The sequence below is a fragment of the Vanessa cardui genome, chromosome 1 (assembly GCF_905220365.1).
Source record: "Vanessa cardui chromosome 1, ilVanCard2.1, whole genome shotgun sequence".
Taxonomy (NCBI): Eukaryota; Metazoa; Arthropoda; class Insecta; order Lepidoptera; family Nymphalidae; genus Vanessa; species Vanessa cardui.
In genome coordinates, this window is record NC_061123.1 from 10,469,487 (window position 1) to 10,490,479 (window position 20,993).

The window sequence follows — 20,993 nt, forward strand, 5'->3', positions numbered from 1 at the left end:
TTAAAACAAAGGAGCGAAAGAAAGGAAAGGGAAAGAAGAAACACAAAGAACGTAAATATTATTATTATCCCTAAAAATAAGTTTATCCACCATTATTCGAAGAATTATAAAAATCTATGAAGAGATCATTTATACGAGCCCTGGAATTCATTGGCAGAGGTTCTGACCAATTGACATTCCTTAGAGCAAGAATTGGTCGTACTGAGGGGAGGTGCGTTGATAATAATCAAGGCTTTGACCATAATTAAGTGACAAAACCAGACTGATATGATCAGCTATTGGTTAACATTTAATTGAAAAACAAAAATTCAGTAGAAAAGAACAAAAATATTTATTAAGTTTACAAAATACAGACAAATTATAATTCAGACTGACAAATATAAAGAAATACAATAGACATAAAATGAAAATAGTCTTCATCATTATTAATTTGTACATCCGTTAAATTTGAATATACAGGTTCGATCTCTTGTGAATTATCGAGAGTATCGTCGCTGTCTCTCGTAGTGTCAGCCCACGAGACCCGCTTCGAACTTCGTGAAATTTCTTTTTTCTTATCAGACGTGGGAGTCGAATGAGATACAGGCGACGGCGGGTCTTTGGTTGGCGTTTGGGCACATTTGTCCAAGTAATGTTTTCGCAAAATATACTCGCGCATAGAGTCATGAGTTGACCGTTTCGGAGGCGGCGGTGGAGGCAGTTCTCTGTCATTGTCTTCGCTGGGACATAGGTTTTTTTCTTTTCGTACTTCCTCTATTCTTTTAGTCTCCTCCTCATTAGTCGTCAACGGCCACGCCCCCAGCTTATTGCGAATGAGATGTGGGCGCGTATGGGCCGCGCACAAGATACGTTTACGTACAAAATCGTGAAATACGGTGAGCTCAGATGCAAGTTCGCGCCGGAGGAGCTGCTTGTGCCGCGTAGGAACGTGGTGATCGCGAACAGCCAATAGTGCCTAAAATAAAAGGAATAATCGAATTAAATAAATTACTTCTTGTCACTATTTAAACGACATCTAAAACCATTTTGAAAATTCAGGACAAAGAAAAACAGTCGAGGCAATGCATCAGGCAATACCTGCGATGCAAGCAGCGTAATGGTGGCCTCGAGCGCGCCGGCCACGAGGCGCTCGTTGGGCACGGGCAGCGCGCTGGCGGCGGACGACATGCTGCCCGCCGACTCGCTGCGGCCGGCGCGCGCCGCGCTCGGGCTGCCCGCGCCCGCGCCCCCCGCACCCGCCGCGCCCCCCGCGCTGCACGAGCACGCGCGCCGCCGCCCGCGCGGGGACCGCGCTCCGCTCACCTCCTCCGAGTGGTACGCCTGGAACAGCCAGACACATACACGTAATCGAATAGTTTGGCGATAAAAATTGAATTACGGATGCGAGGGACATATTATTATTATGACGATGACAGATGCAGTGCAATCATCAAAACTAAAGACCGCCAATATCAGTCCGATCATTTTCATGTTAATAAAAATATACTCACGTGGTTCAAAGATTTAGTCAGCAGGCAAATCGCGGGGAGGATCGTCCCGAACGTGAGTTGAGGGAATTGCTCGTAGGTGATTTTCGGGGCTCCGAAATGTAGCTCGACGATCGGCTGCCAGCGTTCCGTGTCCAACTCCGGATCGGCGAGCAGGGATAGCAAGTCTGGACTAAACGACAGCAGGCAGAGCGTAGCCATGTGGAGAATTTCTAGAATTCTGCAGACAAATGTAAAAAAATATAAAGCTTATAATTTTAAAACTCGCGAGTCGAGGGTCACCAGGCGCCGTACCGATGCAGGGCAGCGGGCGAGGGCGCGGCGGGCGCCAGCTCGTCGGGCTGCGGCGTGAGGTCGGGCGAGCGGCGCGCGCGCAGCGTTAGCAGCACGCACTGCTGCAGGCACGCACTCGTGCTGCGCTACGGAGCGAACGACGATAACTTACATTCGAAACTTAATCAAAATCAAAATAAACTTTATTCAAGTAGGCTTTTATAAGCACTTTTGAATCGTCATTTTACAATTAAGTGAAGCTACCACCGGTTCGGAAAGTAGATTCTACCGAGAAGAACCGGCAAGAGACTCAGTAGTTACTCTTTTTTAACATTTAAAAAATACAACGTCATGTTAATTAAATACAATTATTTCAATTAATGTAATAGGAATTAGACCGAATGTCTGGTGTTGAGGCGTTCAAATTCGATACTTACCATGGTACCGATTAAGGAGTTGATATTTTGGGTTCGCCACCTCGCCTCGAACTTTACCAGCTGAACGACCAAGTTGAGAGTGGATGCGCATAAATTCAGCGCGTCTATGTTGTATACTTGTCGCGGCAGTAGCAGGGATTCGATTAGGTGCTCCAGATGGACTCCGACGAAAGTGATCGCGTCCCCGGCGAAGAATTGTCCGTGCTTCATCACCATCATCGATATGAAGTCCAAGCCGTAGCCGTAGACTCGCCACCATTCCTGATGTTTCCAAGTAGATAATCCGTTTCCGTTTCCGTTCGAATTGGTCTCGAACTTTGGCGGTAACAATTGCATCCATAGGAACCTATCCACGTCGCTCATGAGTAGATCTTTCGAAAACGGCCCTCTCGAATACGCCGTCAAACACCTCAATGCTGCCAAGGATGTCTGATAGTATCGTTTGTTTTGCAAGCAAACTTGAAGGCAACAAAGTAATTTATTGATAAACTTCGTAGATTGGAACCATTGTGAGAGTCCCGAAAACATATCATCGTATAAATCCAAGCACTGCTCGAGCATGGCTAGTGACAAAACAATGGGCGGTATATCCTCACTTTGGTTGATTTGCTTATTACTAGCTTTATTATCATCTCTTATTTCATCGAACAATTTTTCCAATTCCAAGCTATTTATATTGGTTACAGAACGTATGATGCTCTGAGCTAGTACAGTATTCGCCTTTATTTCGTAATCTAAGCTGCTAATAGCAACTGTACCAATAGATAGTATCGAACGTAATGCTCTCGGATGTAGACATTCGTAGACGATGGCTGTATTCGTTAATAAGTTATCTACTTGCTTTGCACTAGTTTTCCGATTGTCGAAACAATCATCTTTCCAGTTTGCCAGCATTATAACGTAGAGTTCAGCTAAAATAACAACTAGCCTTCCATCTTTTAGATCATCTAATTCATTCAATAATGCAGTCATGCACGGTGCTACCATTTTTGTCTTGTGTGCGATATTGAGACTTATTGGTAAGCATTTACAAAAAATCGTCGTAAAGTCTTTCCAAGACGTGAGGAGGCCCAACCACACAGGTACCTTGTCGACAACTTCTTTCTCATTATTTCTACCTTTCAATGAGAATATATATTCTATCCAAGTATCCAAATGTGTTTTATTCGTATCGAAAAATAATTCCAACATATCCTTTAAATTTGACTCAAGTTTTCCCCTTGAAATAAACAATTCGATTCCAAGAACGTTAAATATTTGACTGTAAGTTCTCAATCCTGGTTGAATTTCACTGAATAGTGGACTTGTCATGTGCTCCCAAAACTTCGGATGCTCTCGAAGTTTCTTTACTAGTATTTGCATATTGTTCTTCCACAAGGCGTGGAATAAAGCCATAATACACGCCAATAACGGGCTATGGAGAAATTTTGCATCCTACAAATTAATTTTTAATCAGTATATGTTGCTTCAATTAATTCAAGAAATGTTTTATTGTTATATTAAGTAAAAAATATATGATATATAACATATGACTTTTTTCTAGGCATCAGTCTCACATTCTCTCCTTTAAATAAAGAGAATAACAGAGAATAGAGGAGTTGTAAGTGAAATTTATTTGTCTTTTTTAAATGAAAATGTCGCTTTGATTTCTTACAATACAGTACTTACAGCTTTAACGGTTCCAAGGTAGTCGGCCATGTAACCTAAAATGCCTTCGAAACTATCGTCTGGCTCTGCTTTAGTTTTCGCATCTTTTTCATCCTTTTCTTTAGCGGTTTCATCAACCTTCACGTTTTCGTGGTTCATCATGAAGAATGCCTCGGTGAGTCCCGGTTGTTTGCCGACACATGTCGTGACAAAGTCTAAAATGGCTATTTTCAGTTCGATTGTTTCATATTCGTCGCGAAGACGGTCGAGGAACATTACTCGTACTTGATAAGCAGTCATGTCTAGTGAAGAAAATAATGACATTTGGAAGCCCTGTGAATTATTTTATACATATATTATCATTCATGCTCATATAAAAAATCTACTATATTGTGATAAGCAATAGGATAAGAATAGGATTTGGAAATTATTGACTGGACTTTTATCTGCAGCCACACTAGTTAAAATTCATAGAGACACAGTATTGTTCAAAGTTATATGTAAATGGAATGCTACCCATTTTTGTCCTAGTGGTGAATATTCGCATATAATTATGAAAGTAATTGGAGGAAAACAAATAAATTTTTAAACTTCGAACATTTAACATTGTTCCAATTCTAAATTTACTGATAAAGTATTATATTTAAAGTAGAAATAGATACCAAAAATAAATTAGAAAAAGAAACAGAGGTGGAGAAAAAAAGGTACTTAACTGTTCGTTGTCTATGTATATAAAGATTAAATGTACTTAATGTGGTATTTACTTACATCAGCGAACCTTTTCAGTAGACGACAGCTGAGCACCGAGAGACTTTTATTAAATGAGTGATTGATGTAACTCGTAACTTTTGGCACAACTTTCAACTCGTCTTTCTGTTTATTTTGTGCAAATATCAGACGTTCTAGAGGAGTAACCTCATTCGATTCATTGACTAGCGATTTCTGTCGGAGTACGAACATAACTATTGCAAGACACCGTTGCAGAGTGGATGTGTATTGGAAACCAGGGCCTGATATCCAATTGGTGTCTTCTTGAATAAGGCGCTCCAAATGATCATTACCTGTTACAAAGAAAGAGATTGTTCGTAGTTTTTTTTATAATTATAACTTTTCACCATATAATTGTAAAGATATTTTTGATTTATTCACTTGAAGAAAATTTGACGATTTTATTTATTTTAGCAAATAAAGGATTGTAAAATAACATGAATTCTGAAAAAACGAGTATATTTTTAACGAAAACAAAAGCTTTATAGTCTGAGAAGAGGAAAACAATTATCTTAAAATGACATGACAAAAAATGACCATTTTGAAATAAAACTAGTTTTAACAGATTTAAATCGCGTATATTAATTATTTTTATCTACCCGTGACTACGAACGCTGTAAAGTGCTCGAAATGTCGGGATGATAAAAATAATTAATATACACGATTTAAATCCGTTAAAACTAGTTTTATTTCAACGTGTAATAATCGCGAAAATCTAAGACAACATTAAATGACCATTTCATCGGCAAAATGTCTAAAATGACTTAGCCATAAATCGTGTATAAAATAACTGGCTCATTTACCAAACTGGATCACAACAATACTGTTTATTAATCTTTGGTGGTAGACTAATTGATCGGTGGACAAAGAAATTAACATAGAAATTATTTCTATTTACACTTACCAATTGACAAAATCTTTAATAACTCCAAGGCGTTTTCTGTATACATGAGACTGTAGACACAAGTCTTTCTCAACATAGTAGTGCTCGACTTTGTGCTTGTCTGTTCAAGTACTAAAGTGAATAGTCTAGCACATCTCTGCAAGAGCTGCCGGCGTTCGGCGGTGTTGCTATAACGCCACCCACACACATTGGGGAATATTTCACGTATCATAAGCACTAGACCTGGCAGCAAGATTTCTGTTATTATACGATCATCATCTGAAGCCTGGAATAAAATTTTATATAAGAATGGGTCACTAAGAAGCTTTTTGCAGGGTTCTTGTCGGTTGACAACACATTCTAAATAAAAAAAAAAAAATTAACGTTTAAAAAGTCTACTTGCATAAAAAAGTATTTATATAAAATGAAATGACGAACTTTACCTCTAGAAAAGCACACAACATGTCAATGTATGCTCCTAAAAAGCCATAAGTACCACTTGGCTGTTCAATAGTCACCAAGTATGAGCCAACTGCTGCAGAATCCAAAGATGCCCCATTAGCATACTCTACGTGAGTTAATTGGTGGTTAATAATACGCGGCAGGAGACCTGTATTTATAAGCCTAGAAAAAATATGAAAGCAATAACACATTTTTCATTAACAATATGATAATTATTGTAGAATATTTCGGAAGCTTTACCTCAAATGGACTTCTTTGGGAAATACTTGTATTAAACTCGTGCAGACTTCGATACATTCGATCAACAGTTGTAGCGGCGGTGAATCTGATCTCATGAAACGCACCAAGACATCAAAAACGCCTTCACTTGGGCCTACCAATATTTTTGGAATTTCTTTTTTCCTTGCCAATGCCTTAATAACACCTTTTAATACTTTAGTTCCTTCATAAACTCTCTCTAAAGTGACGTTTATATTTTGATGACTTTGTTTGCGATCCAAAACTTTTTCTATCTCATTATTAAATATTGTCCAATATGAGTATGGTGTACGGAAATGTATCATCGTACCCTCTTTCCTTTCCATCACTGTTGCTTTCGAGCCCGTTTCGATACGATAAGATTGGTCACCTAAAGGATAGTACTCGCGGCCAATAATAGCATCGTCTGCTTGTAACGACATTATTGGTACAGCATTAGGATTATATATTTCACTATAAACAGGCAAGCTCTTAAGTTGTGCTATTAGCTAAAAAAAATTTTTCATAATTACATATTTTTTGGAGTAATTGGTCATAAAAAACGATACTAATAAAATACTTACATTTACTACACTATCAGTTTTAGCTTCAGCTAAACCAGCTGATAGTATTGATAGTGCATGGAAATTATATGGAAAATATTCCAGAGCTGTATTCCAAAGCGAAACTACACCATACTGTTCATCTCTTTGATACAGGGTCCAGAATTGGTCAGCAAGACATGGTGTTTTGAGAAGTTCAGCGCATAGAAACATTATGCCAGGCTGGTTGCTCAAAGTTCCATCTCCATCAAATTTATCACAGAGTTCGTTTAGGAGGCAGAATATTCGTTGTCTCATAATGAGCGAACATTTCGAATTATCCTGCAACATTTACAGAAATATTCTTATATAACATGACAACCAATAAATACTACTTTGATTATGGCATAACTTACGGAAAAAACTGGACTATTGAGCATTTGTTGGATGAAAACGAAAACCTTCATTTTTAATGCCGATGCTCCATAATGCTGGTACTTACTCTCAAACAAATTTGCATGAGTTTCACTCTGAAAGAAATGAAACAAAGAAATAAAATGGCATTTTTTCAGATGGTTAGCTAAAGGATAGCATAAGCAGAGCATTTGTACAGCCAATCGTCTGTATTATTGACTATTAATCATAAAACATTTAATAACTAAATTCTGAGTTATTTGTTATAATCAGCAGTGGATGTTAATACAACTAAAGCAGTTGCACAGAGGCCCAATGAGTTGTAGGTCACAAAGATTAACAATTTTGTACATCTGTAGCTCCAAAAGTCTAGTAACTGGTATAGTATTATAAAATGATGGTTAGTCTTGTAAAATAAAAAATTAAAAGTGGTCATAAGCCGATGGAATTAAAGTATATATTTATGTTATTTATGTAATAAGTCTTAATACTTGTAATGTTAACATCATCCATGTGATCAGCATCAGGCTGTGTTCCGTGTTGGGTTCCAATTTAGTTAATTCTCCTTCAACTGTTTCTTTGGTCTTATCTATCCAGTTTGATATATTCTTACTAAAATTTAATTTCATTTGTTAATAAATATATTTCAATATAAATTAATATAACAGTTAATTATAAAATATTTGATGCTTACATTTTATCTTTATCTAATATTATTGTTATAATTCCAACTTCCATGTACATTACTTTCAGACATGTGTCTCTATGCCTTTCTTCTAAAAATATATTATAGCCTTGATTTTTGCCAAAATTATGTTTCCTAAATAGTTTGAACAAATCGATAAATTCTTGTTCTGAAAAGTGATTGTCATTGGCGATTAGCATAAGGTTCTGAAGGATAGCCAATTGTTCTCTTAAATTTGACTCTGCCCATTCTTGTCTTACAGATTCACTTCCAAAGTCCCCTTGAATCTTTCTGGGAGGAGGAGTTGCAGTCAATAATTTTTCAAATTGATTAATCAGGGATGTTTTTAATGATTCAATTTTAATATCATTGATAACTTTAATAAACTGTTTATGATATTTATGACTAGTATCATTTTGAAATTGAATGATGTACTGTAAAAGTTTCAAGAGATATAATCTTTCAGAAAAATAAAAATTCCAAGCAGTTGGTAATAGAAATGTAGGTCTTGTGTCCACAAAGGCCACATTTTTTAAGGCATTGTCTGGGGTTCCATATGATATATCACATAGATAATGTTTCAAGACATCCCATATTTGAAAACAATCAATTTCCTGAAACAGTTAAAAAAATATTAAAGGTTTGAAGTATCTCATTTAGTGCCAAAAATAGAATCATGAGATCACTTGTTTTAGCAATAAAAAGAAGTGACACAAAAAGGCTCAATTTCAGAAACAATTATTCATTTAGTTTTTTTGGTAATTAAAGAAAAAGTATTAAGTTTTCTTACAAATGTAATAAAACTTACAATATAATTTTGCAATGTTTGAACCACACTCAGTAATTTAGTTTGTTCAGGGTACTTGGACTGTAGCAGTGTGAATGATTCAGTTTTGACTGGTTTATAACTTGCAAGGCCCTCCAACAAAGCTTGAACAACATTCTTGTCTAAAACGGACACTAATTCTTCTTCTGAAAGGCTTTGCGATGTCACCCAGCGCCACAAACGCTTCCAGTAACTATTGATAAAAAAAAATAATATTTCAAAATATTTACTAATAGCAGAATACAACAAAACTTTGGGTACACTCACGGCGTAACTGTGGTAGTCATTACAGAAAGTTGTAGACCTGATGTTATACACTTTTTAACCGCGTTATTTAATCAGGTAATATTTATTTTACCGGTACATTTAGCATATCTGTACAATATTTAGGTTAGAAATTAAGACAGACTATTTGAAAGTTCAAACAGAACGCTGTAACCTGTCAGTTGTTATATGGTTGTAAAATGTAAATTACATCTGTCGTATTATACTCTATGGTTATGTACCTACTATAAATATTTAAGGAACGTCAAATTGACAAATTAATATGATAAAACTGTATTAATGACTTCAATAAATAAATTAATGTATGAATGAATTGTGCACAAAACGGATTGGTTACATGTAAACTGTGGCACAGACCAGTCAATCAAATATAATCAAAAATTTTGTGTATATTCCTTGATATAAAAATGATAAAATATTGCTAGAACTTGGCTTAAATTAACTTAAAGAAAAGTACATAATTAAAATTACAGTCCAAGGCTGCTTACAACTACTTATTTAGTGCAATCTTTATAACTAAAATAAATACTAATCACAGATCCTGTGCACAGGCTTGCCTACGAATGGAACAGAATAGGAATGGCTGGAGGAAGGTGGTGCGAAGTGTTCAGTAGAGCTACACGCATGGTGGTCACGACCCTGAGTAATGGGGAAACGACTAAGAAGAAGAAATACCAATATAAACAAAAAAAAAAACAAAAACAGTATCAAACTTTGTGTTTAATGAATTTAATCGGCCTATTACTTTTATCGAGAGGGTAAATTGAGCTTAACGATTTATAAAATGTACGTTAGATGGAAAATGTTTACCTAATTTTTATGGGCCGGTATTTTGATTTTGACAATGACATTGATGTTTTTCTACCGACGTCATTTGACGTAAATGACAATTATCAATCAATGAAGTTCCTTCAATTTTCAATCCTTCATGGTCAAACGTTCATCCACATGACCCTATAAAATCATTTGCCGCTTTTATCAATTTTATAAAGGTAGGTTAATTACTGCATTCTTGTTTAGTTAATTCTTACGTAGTCAACTGACGTTACTTGTATTAATCTATCTATTATTAACCTTTTTTTAAAATACCGCCAATTATATCACAATAATTGTTTAGAAACTAGATTAAAATGGCACCAGCAGCTCCAGCTGTTAATCCTATGCCGACTGAAGATTCTGTCGGCATTAAGGCAGTTTTATTGGGTCCTCCAGGCTCGGGGAAGGGCACTCAAGTGAGTTGTTTGAATTGTATTTATTAATATAATCTTTAACCTTTCTGATAAATGATAGGACAGTTTATAAATTTATCATTTAAGGTACTGCCATTATCTTTATAAGCTATTATGTAACAAATAAACAATAGTAATATTATGATTGGGAATATTTGGCTTAAACATTTATATTATTCAGGCACCACGCCTCAAGGAGAAGTTCTGTGTATGTCATTTATCAACGGGAGATATGCTCCGAGCAGAGGTGGCATCTGGCTCGGAGCTTGGCCGTCGCCTCAAAAAAGTAATGGATGAAGGTAAACTTGTCTCTGATGAGATGGTAGTGGATATGATAGACAAGAATTTAGACCAGCCTGAATGTAAGAATGGATTCCTATTAGATGGATTTCCCAGGACAGTACCACAGGCTGAAAAGGTATGTATATTGCAATTTATATTTTTATCTAAATTAATTTAAATCATCTTCATAATTACTTTTATATTTTACATACCAAAGACTATGTATTATTATGATATAAGTTTTTTAATTTTTTTTGGATTGCTTGGGAAAACCATAAGTACCTAGTTTTATCTCCGATACTGTAATCTATCTGCATAACCCTGCTGATAGAGAAAAATTAAAGCAGTGAATCCAGTCTTTAATTTCACACAATATTTCAAATGTCAAAAATGACAAATTTCCATACGCATTTCTATTCCTTTTTCACCCCTCATTTAACTGTTTAGGAGAAGAATTTTGATAAATTCTTCCTTAGTCCTTGAATGTTATATGAAAAATTCCTATTGGGAAGTACCATTCAGTAAGACTTGTTTAGGTTGTTTTATTTTAGTCAGTCATATTAACAAACTATAAAGTAGAATTCATAATCAAGTTTATTTTTTTATTGTCTTAATTATTTGCTAATTTAAAACTATTAAAATTTCAGAACTTTTATATTTGACTTACAATCCAAAAGTGATCCATATAACCAGTGCAAACTCAACGATCTATGGTTAGACATATTAAAAATCTATTATATACAAATTTAAAACTTAGGGTGATTTGGGCTAGATTGGCAATGGAGCTAATAATGTATGATAAAATTTTTAGCTGATTTAATCACTTTTTATATGTTGTTTTCTCAGTTATATTAGGCTGTGTTGTCTGTAAAACAAAATTAATAGAAATTTCCTTGCCAATTGTACTCCAACACATTATTTTTTATCATTATAATTATTTTTAATTTCAGTAATTTATACCTATGATATAGACTACTATAAATTAAAACAAAATCTATTGTTTCAGTTGGATGATTTGCTTGCTAAAAGAAAAACCCAACTGGATGCTGTAATTGAATTTAATATTGAGGACAGTTTACTTGTTCGTAGAATTACAGGTAGATTGATTCACCCACCAAGTGGTCGCAGTTACCATGAGGAATTCCATCCTCCACGGAAACCAATGACTGATGATGTTACGGGTGAACCTTTGATAAAAAGATCAGATGATAATGTTGATGCACTTAAGAAGCGTTTAGCTACATATCACAAACAGACTGTGCCACTCGTTGATTACTACATGCGTAAAGGTCTACATTATAGAGTAGATGCTGCCAAGTCTGCCGAGGATGTCTTCAGTAAAATCGATAATATTTTCAAAAGCCGTATTTTCTCCAGAGGAAGATCATCCTTATAAATATAGTCACTAGGCAGAAGTGTTTGTTGTACAAATATTACATTTATATGTGTTTTCGTTACTGTCACATATTTTACTGTATTTTGGGAAAATGCTGTATTGATTAAGTCTATTTTGGAGACTATTTTTTGGTACAAATACAGCAAATACAATCAAAATATATTGTTGTTTAATTAATAAATTAAAAAGAAACTTAATAATTATTTACCTAAAAATATAAATATAATACATGAGACATGGTCTTGAAAATTAAACAATCTTTTAATTGTTACATAATTTTATTCTGACTAAGAAATACTTACATGGAATAAATACTTGTATTAAAAACTCGAATTTATGGACCATGCCAGGTCTGTATTTAATCGAAATAAGCTCGGAAAGGCTGAAACATTTTTTAACTTTAATATTAAAGTTAATTTTTAATCCAATGTAAACGTATTTTAAAGAATATCCTTCCCTCAAGCCTTATTGCTATCAATACCATGCATCTAGTGTTAATCGCATTTTCATACTATCATTACATCGCCTTCAAACACTAAGTATCAATTATGACTAAAATTAAGAACATTATCAATCATATAATTATCTCTAAACCTAATCGCACTTTGTTTCGCAATCGAAAAATAAAATGAAAACAAGTAATCTATGACTAAGTAACAAAATTAAATGATTAAGTATAGATAGCTAATACAACGTTAGATTATTGAATTTCTCAGGCTCTTAAAACTACAATATTATAATATATTTTGGTTAAATGTTAATTGTAAAGGTATAATACGATTTATAGAGGTATATTTGTAGTGTTGTATTAGGAAGAAATTTCTAAAACTTTCGCTTTAAACTTTATGTATCTACATGAGTATAATAATATGTAATGCATAATTTTACTGTTATATAATATGGTAAAATTTACTAAGAAAATGTAATCAGGTACATTTAATTTATCAAAAAGAAAAATACCCTATTTCTCCTATTCATAAGTCGAATAATACGTTTTTAAATGGTTTCTATAAACTGCTAGTATATTTTTATTATATATCACTAATTATTTCACAGCCACTTACAACAATTATTTGCATTTAACAATTAATAAAAGTAAATTAATATATATTATTGAAAATAAAACGGGCATTCACAGTGGTATATAATAATCATAAAAAACATGGATTTTACAGATTTTTGTTACATTAATGGTTAAAGTTTTAAAAGCAAATTTAGGGGTATGCACTCGCCAAGGGAAAATTAACCATTGACATAAATCATATATCAAGCAGAGTGTTTATTACAGAATATTCGCTACCTATTAATGAACTTTGTAGTTCTCACTGTCTAAAGAATAGTTAATTTGGATTCCCGAACAGTATACAATGACTTACCAACATATCAATAAAGTAAATAAAAAACACAAGTTACAAAAAATAGATGTAGAGCCCTAACTTGATTACTAAAATAAGAAAAAAGTTTTAAAAACTAGGTACTAGACAAGCTGAATACCTTGCGGTTGTAATTTTGTTACTTTAAAAAAATCGTTATTTAATTTCGTACCAATGGACTTTAATTTACCAATTTTAATAAATATTTTAGATTGTCTAGAACAAATAGATTTAACAAATACTCTTTAACTTTCCATAAAAATAAGTGTGAATGATTTAAGCGATTAGTCGATTCATCATTCATTTACATATTAAACCAAATCAAAAAATTTAAAAGTCAATTAAGTAGTGTTAAGATAATTGTTCTCGTGGTTAAAAAGGGTAAATCAAAGGATCATGAAACGATCCCTATGTAATTTACAAATAAGTTTACACCTATCGATGTGTGTTTAATGTCTGAAAGGATGATGAAATAAAACAACAAAAAAATGGACAAATGTGTGTAATTTGTGGCCAGCTTTATTATGACCTCAGTAGGTACAACGTTTTTTCTTTTTACAATGGGATGCTTCGGACAGGTACATGATGTACGGAGATAAGATTTAAATAAAAGGTAATATGTTTTATGACAAAGTCGAGATGATATGCAATGAGATGATATAGTTATTATATAACATTCAAATGACAACGACAATTATATATAGGTACGAGGGTTATACAAAATCGCGACTAGTATTTATTTAATACTTAAGATAGGCAACAAAGCAATCGTAGGCACCAGCATTTTCGTTACATAAAACGATACACGATGACGCTTTGTCATTATTAATACACGCATATCAGAGTGTAAACTCTGCGATAATATGATAAACGAAAAAATAAACATTATTTAATAGATGCTGCTATCATAAAGAGCTGTTATTAGGTGTTAAAATTTATATTGAAGTAACTCAACTGCAATATTTTTTTATAATTAAGTCAATTCTAATGTCTCAGTCAGATAGTCGCTTACTCCCACAATTATTGTGTTTTAATTCAACCATCCTAAAAACGGATAATGTTTTTATTAATCTGCTATATAAAAATGTGAAATTTCGCGTTTTATTTTTTGTCCTGTGAGACTTGCGAGTCACATGACTTATGATTATCGTTTCTGCCGTTTTGATAAGGAAGTTTTTTTTAAGTAATGTTCGTTTCACAAATAGCAGCTCTATTGATAATATTATGTAAAGATGCGTCCCCACCAAACTTTTATGTTGTCAACATGCGTTGATGACTAAGATTCTATATAAAAATAAAGTCGTTCGAAAACATTGATACACAATAAGTAATAGTAAAAGTGTGGTTTTCTAAAGAATAGCAACTGACATTGACAACTAATTTAGTGGAAACGCACCGGGAATCACACTGTAACTTGCCACATTGACACACATACATAACGACGAGTACACGAGAGAAATATCGAACACAGAAATTGTCATGGATAATTGAGACGAAGCACACCTACCGTCGGAATAAATAACTATAATTAAAATAATAATATATATTTACAAAAGAAATACAGTCACGGCTGCTTTAACAACGTCCTACGCCACTATACAGAGCTTTGGATTATCGTAACGATAACGATCTATATCTAAAACTAATTTACAATAAAGCTTTTTAGAACAATACTAACATTATTATTGTTCGATATTAACATTAACAAGTGGGGTGGCGGGCGCTAATCAATATACTATTCATACAAATTAAATCATAATATAAAATAAGTGTAATTATGTTTTTTAATACTTTAAAAAAAATATACGATTGACAAATATTTTAACACAACCAATGAATAGTACTCAAAGAATACATCGAAAAACGTAACCGAACAATAATTACCGACATTGCAACAACACTTTTTAAAACAACACTTTCATTACACGACAATCAAAAACCTAAATGCATTCTTTTCTAGCGCACTCAAACATCGATATTATCCTAACACAACTACGCCTATGGGGTAGTTCTAGAGGACATTTCGAAACATTTCCTTCAACAGCTACATCAATTTGCAAGCGTTCATTGGAACAGCTTTTATACCAAACGTCACATGACTTGTATGAGGGTTGAGTATAAGTATATCGCATGTGTGGCGCCGGACTGCTCAGTGGTCGTGCAGAAGGTCGTGCGAGCGACTTGAGGAGCGCGAAGTTTTACGCTGGTCTAGATAAGCCGCTGGCGCCCAACCCTCCCCTTGACCACCTGTCAATGTACCTTATATATTATGCATGAATCGTAAGTACGATGTATAAAATGTCATATTATCATAATATTCTGCGTTATATAGGTACCGACTTAAGGTCTCAAAGTTTTGACATAAGGGAATTTTTAAAACTATGGGTTTATTCGAAGAAAGTTGTCTATGGTTAACTTTTAATAAATTATATTTTGAATTAAAAAATATTAAGTGTTATTTGGTATGTACCTGCGAGCCGGACGTACCACCAACCGGCGCAGCCCACCTTGAGCAGGTCGGCGTGCTGACCTTCGCGCAGTGACACCTCGCTGGCGCCCACCGCCGTGTAGTCCGACAGCGCCACCAGCGCGCACCCCACCGCCTGGCGCGTACCACACATTACTCAGGGTTAACATGAGGATAGCCAGATTTGGGAACCAAATTGTACGATCGATAGTCGTACATCGTATTCAATGATATTTAACGATTGTTTAAAATCACTTAATAAAAAAGGGAGCTGTATACTCTAATACGTAAATTATATTTTACTTCGTCATGTTGGTAGAATGGAAACAATGTAGGACAGTGGATTTTAACTCTGAAATGTACTAACATTTCTTTTCCTTACTGGCTATAACTAATATTTATTGATCTAAAAGGAGCACCTAATTAATTAATTACTTCGGCTAACTAACATTTTTAAATATTATGTCTATAGCTAGATATCTGTTTTAACAAAGGACTTTAATTTAGGTAATAAAACCGTTCCGCCCGTTATCAGTTGTAAAAGTTCTAACAATAACTAGACTTCTTGAATTGATAATATATCTCCTAATTAAATGTATTAATTTATTAACCCACTGAATAAAATTACAGTTCCATAACATCGATTAAATCATGCACACATTTATTATCTTTAAAAAAAAGCGTAGAATATTCACACCGAAATTTAAACACCAATATTCAGCGCATGCGTGTTATTGCCCATTAAACCTTCGCTTTAATTTATATTTAATCTGTTGTAAGCATGCAACATCTCAGTTAGTACCAATATCCATTCGATGCTTTCACGTAGTATTTTTAACCGTAACAACTTGAAAATTGTTTGTAATGTATATATTTTGGCGATATAATAAATACATAAGCTGTATTTACATAGCTTAGCTTATGATGACATATATGAACCTTACAAAATATTATGTTGTTACAATTAAAATTATACATTAGTCTTTTGAAGTTGAGTTTCGTAATTAGCCGTGCATGTTTTACATGGACAAATTTAAATAATCGAACATAGTATGAATAATATGTTTAAGAATCGTGTTTAAATATAATTGATTAAGAATAGATAGAATTTAGCCATAGTATAGTTTTGATAATTGATATAAATGTACCTGAAAAGAAAATACATTTTGGGAAGTTTATATAATGAATAGAGTGTAGAGGTAGTTAAATGTTTTACATAAATAAATGTAATTATTGACAATGATTTTGTATAATAAATTATATGGTACCTTACTATCTTACACATATTACAATAGTTATATACATATTATATTATTGTTTGTGAAGTGAATAAAATTGATCAACATTTGAAACTGTTGCAGTTGTCTGTGACATGTAGCCATAGAAGAGAAAATACAGTATAGTTATACAGTAGAGTATAGCAGACAGCACGTCGAAAGCCATGTAAGTGAATGATGGAAGCCGAGAGTGCTGGATCAAGCTAATATTCTTCTTTCCTCAATTCTTCTTTATTTACCAGTGTATTACTTGTATAATGAGAATATCATGTATTGCGCATAGACTATAGTAAAAATATAATCTTTGTAGACCCAGACTAAGATGGCCGTCTTGACATTTGAATCGAGTGGTACTTCTTGACATGTGTAGGCATAAAGATATTTCTAAATTGCTAGTATATGAATCAGTTACAATTAAACAATTTCTGGACGAACTGTACAGAATAATGTTTTAATACCAATAAATAGAAGTTAATTTCAACATCTTAGTTTGTGACTACGACGCGGAAACGTGATTGTTTAGAGTGAAATTATAACATATACGTATAATATATTTTAATTTTTATATTATATTTCAAATAAAAATACGGATGAAAATAATATTCTTGATAAACTTACTTATGATACAAGACGTAATCAAAGCGAAGCGCATAATTGAACAAAATCAAAAAGCACACGACAATGAGTGACATAACAAACAAAACATGACTTACACGATAGTTAATGTTCTGCGAATACAACTGAAATATCCACGTTACGTTGTCTTTGGTTACTTTAAACTTTGGATATGAAATCAGTCTCTTTCATAGTATTTACAAAGCCTCTACCGGTTTAGCCGTAGAGAAATTTTATCAGTACTGTGATACGTAAAATGTGGAGGTGGCTTGTGTCGAGCCCGATACTGAAAAGAATTGTACCATTCTGTGGATGGTACCGTTGAGACCGACGGCCTCCGTCACCTGTTGAACAACACAACTTAGAGCATGGCGGCTATTTTGACAACACACTCGCACCACAAAATAGCGTCACAAACTGCCACAAAGCATGTAAATAAGATACTTTGTGAGTACTGGGTCTTTTTACAGAGGTGAACTGTGCTTATCTAATGCCTGTAGGTCGGAGAAAACAGAGCTTATGCCGTTATCATATAAGAATTAAACTTTTAAAATATTTATTTTTCTAAATTATAAGCGATGATAAGTGAATTGCAAAATCAAATATGCTGTGACGGCGTGAACTTAGAGGTTGGACGGTATCGTTTTTTACAAAGGTTTTGTAGGGAATTCGTAGTAGCACAACACTAAATCTGTGAAACTAAAATTCTAGATCTACGTTATAATTCATACTACGAATTCTCTAATCATTTGAAAGTTAGTCTTTGTTGAATTATAAACTTTAAAGAGCGGCGGACATTATTCCGGGAAGCGTTAAGTGCGTTCGGGTTGCTAGCTTTTTCATGCTCTACCCGGTGACTATTTTGCCCGCATTCCTTTATAAAATCAATTAAACTTACATTTAGAGTGGATTTCACTTCACTCACAACTGCAAACCCAAAATTAGTTTATATTATTTTATGATGATACCCTTAATTAAATAAAGCTATCCCAATAAAGCACCACTAAATGCTATGTCTGGTTAGTATATCGACATACGCGGCCAACAAAAATCTTACAAACAAACAAAACAGCGAAAACGTCACTGGTATCTTAACCACAAAACAATACAATTTACATTAAACTGCAATGAAAGTTTCAAACTTACTTCTAAATCTTACAAAGTGATACTATTTTAATGAACGAACCATGGTAGTACTGGGTACAAAATTTTATAGTTTGCTATGCTGAGATTCCCAAAGGACTTTTTAGGTTAGCGCATTAAACACGTTTTTCAATAATCGAACATAATATACAAATTTAAAACCTCGCCCATTTAAAAAAAAAAAATCAAATACAACATACTTTGCTCGAATCTACAATATACACTGGAAACGTGTCAGTGGGTGTCGCCGGCCGGCGGCAGGTGGTCATAGGGAGAGTGTAAAGAGGGTACGGACCGGTGCGTGTTCGGCGTCGTCGTCGTCGTCGTCCGAGGGGTCGGTGGACCAGCAGGGCTCGTCGTGCGCGTCGCACGAGGCCGCGCGCGCCGGCGCCGCGCCCGCCCGCGCCGCCGCGCCCGCGCCCAGCTCCCACGAGCTCGCCTGGATCAGCGTCCTGGTGGTATACTCGTTTTTAGTACCGCGCTCTTAGTAGTTAGGCAGCGACTAAAGTAAATTAGCAAGATCAACAATAATTTTATTGAAGTAATGTTTTACGAGAACCATATCAATAGTAAAGGCTCCCACCGGTTCGAAATGTAAATTCTACCGAGAAGAACCGGCAAGGAACTAAGCAGTAGCAACTATCAATTCTTATATTGAGTGATTCCGCTCTTCCAATCTGATTGCGAAAGCAGTGAGCGTACCGATGCTGCGCGCCGTACTGCCGCACGCGCTCGCCCTTGAGCTCGTTGAGCTGGTCGAGCAGCACGCGCTTGATGCGCTCCACCCACACTCGCTTGATCTCGGCGGTGGGCGCCGTGATGGTGTGTACTTCTGCGCGGCCCTGGCGCCACACCTCGAACTTGCGCAGGTCGCCCTTAACCGACTCCGTCAGCCCAATTTGTGACATCTGGATGGAAATGATGCATTTAATGTGGTTTATTCAGGGCCGTATTTAGGGGAGGGCAACCGGGGCATCTGCCCTGGGGCCTCCACATGAGAGGGGGCCACAGTTTTCAGCAAGTTAACAAATACTGAGATATAGTCAAATTATAATAATGTTACTATTTAATATTTTAAAAGTTACCGATACAAATACGAAACAATTCATAGCTTACTGATTGAAATAAAAAAAAAACTAATTAATTCATAATAATATAATTATTAGGGTGTTCACGCTTCTGTTTGTCTAGGGCCCTCACTGCTTTGTGGCCCCGGGGCCTCCACACCTTTAAATCCGACTCTGGGTTTATTAAAATTTATATTTAACTATATCATTCGCTACCGATCTACATGGAATTGCTAATTTTAAACGAGCTGTTGTTTTTATTAAGCTTCTTTCATTATCGTTCTATAGTAGAATCTTGTTAAGTCGAACTTCGATAAGTTGAAAACCTCCAAATCTCGAAAAAATGTTTTATTTCCTTCCCTCCAAACACCCACACCTCCATTACTCGAATTCTCAAACCTCTATTATTCGAAATAATCAATGAGTCCGTCTAAGCCATGGTATATATTTTCCCTCCATAACATGATAAATTAAATTTTATCTTAATATATTACTTTTATCAATGCCATATTTTTGTATTTAACTCTTTATGTCGAATCAAAATCCGCCTGAGTCGAAATTCTGAAAGTCGAAAAGTCTCAGTTCTCAAACTCGAATTTTTTGGCGTCTCTCTTCATGTTCGTCTTATAGAGGTTCTACTGTTGAATTCCTTTATATTTTGAAATATGAAATAATGTACGATTTTAACTCAAATCCTTAGTTAAGAAAAATCCTCAAATAGAGCCATATATGTTTATAATTGTGTAATCTAATATTGATGAAATGTACCAATTAATAATATTCTTCTCGGGTATTTTTTAGATTGCCTTCACACGGTGTTAAGTAAAGCAGCCTACAGACTTCCTTCAATAATTTGTTTAAGCTCGTAGAGTTAAACCACATATTCGTAACCGATAATTAATGTAAATATAACTAAAAACTAATTTTGTTTTGTTTATTGTATAATATTTGGATTTGTTTTTATAAGTTTCACTTACTTGGAGATCATGTTTGAAGTGATAGGTTGCTTTATTGTGACTGTTTTTTGTAGCAGATTTGCAAAAGAGCATGGCTTTTTCGTAAAGAAAAATATGCCGACGTCTCGGCCGTATCCTCAGTCGGAGATCACGTTTGTTCTCTGACACTACGAGAAATGAACTCTGCAATAGCAGCTCGCCTTGTTGACTCAAATCCACCTGAAGCGACGAAAGGTTTTAGT

The 20,993-nt window shown here is 34.7% G+C and overlaps 3 protein-coding genes across 12 annotated transcripts in view; 1 reads left to right on the plus strand and 2 right to left on the minus strand.

Annotated features, from left to right (window-relative positions):
- Positions 1–348: 348 nt before the first annotated feature.
- Positions 349–9,120, minus strand: LOC124543611 (nucleoporin Nup188). The gene is made up of 16 exons (XM_047121863.1): positions 8,929–9,120; positions 8,644–8,854; positions 7,845–8,449; positions 7,642–7,762; positions 7,153–7,266; positions 6,779–7,078; positions 6,198–6,703; positions 5,939–6,119; positions 5,517–5,781; positions 4,613–4,905; positions 3,866–4,177; positions 2,198–3,631; positions 1,782–1,906; positions 1,491–1,707; positions 1,078–1,320; positions 349–955 (listed from the first exon to the last, which is right to left on the minus strand). Exons 1-16 carry the CDS (start codon positions 8,946–8,948, stop codon positions 359–361), a joined length of 5,544 nt encoding a protein of 1,847 aa, XP_046977819.1. The 5' UTR covers positions 8,949–9,120; the 3' UTR covers positions 349–358.
- A 673-nt stretch (positions 9,121–9,793) lies between these two features.
- Positions 9,794–12,013, plus strand: LOC124531208 (adenylate kinase). The gene is made up of 4 exons (XM_047105702.1): positions 9,794–9,938; positions 10,064–10,178; positions 10,357–10,593; positions 11,464–12,013. The coding sequence occupies exons 2-4, from the start codon at positions 10,077–10,079 to the stop codon at positions 11,851–11,853; spliced, it is 729 nt and encodes a 242-aa protein (XP_046961658.1). The 5' UTR covers positions 9,794–9,938; positions 10,064–10,076; the 3' UTR covers positions 11,854–12,013.
- A 1,699-nt stretch (positions 12,014–13,712) lies between these two features.
- LOC124531140 (guanine nucleotide exchange factor DBS-like) overlaps positions 13,713–20,993 on the minus strand; it is an 81,407-nt gene continuing 74,126 nt past the window's right edge. For 5 of the 10 annotated variants that reach the window (XM_047105643.1, XM_047105610.1, XM_047105668.1 and 2 more), the window contains 5 exons: positions 20,773–20,970; positions 19,431–19,636; positions 19,024–19,180; positions 15,697–15,829; positions 13,713–15,473 (listed from right to left, as the gene is read on the minus strand). In XM_047105643.1, coding sequence (XP_046961599.1) covers positions 15,376–15,473; positions 15,697–15,829; positions 19,024–19,180; positions 19,431–19,636; positions 20,773–20,970 — 792 coding nt within the window. In that variant the 3' untranslated portion in view covers positions 13,713–15,375. Of the gene's footprint in view, positions 15,474–15,696; positions 18,513–19,023; positions 19,181–19,430; positions 19,637–20,772; positions 20,971–20,993 lie in introns of those variants that run through there. The other 5 variants (XR_006966497.1, XR_006966499.1, XR_006966496.1 and 2 more) reach the window with 5 other exon arrangements.

What these genes read in the sequence shown, in the direction of transcription:
- LOC124531208 (XM_047105702.1), top strand. Translation starts at nt 10,077, where the DNA reads ATGGCACCAGCAGCTCCAGCTGTTAATCCTATGCCGACTGAAGATTCT. An exon ending in GCTCGGGGAAGGGCACTCAA is followed by an intron (nt 10,179 to 10,356) that starts GTGAGTTGTTTG and finishes TATATTATTCAG; the next exon opens with GCACCACGCCTCAAGGAGAA. An exon ending in CAGTACCACAGGCTGAAAAG is followed by an intron (nt 10,594 to 11,463) that starts GTATGTATATTG and finishes CTATTGTTTCAG; the next exon opens with TTGGATGATTTGCTTGCTAA.
- LOC124543611 (XM_047121863.1), bottom strand. Translation starts at nt 8,948, where the DNA reads ATGACTACCACAGTTACGCC. An exon ending in AAACATTGCAAAATTATATT is followed by an intron (nt 8,450 to 8,643) that starts GTAAGTTTTATT and finishes TAACTGTTTCAG; the next exon opens with GAAATTGATTGTTTTCAAAT. An exon ending in TACTGAAAAGGTTCGCTGAT is followed by an intron (nt 4,178 to 4,612) that starts GTAAGTAAATAC and finishes AATAATTCACAG; the next exon opens with GGCTTCCAAATGTCATTATT.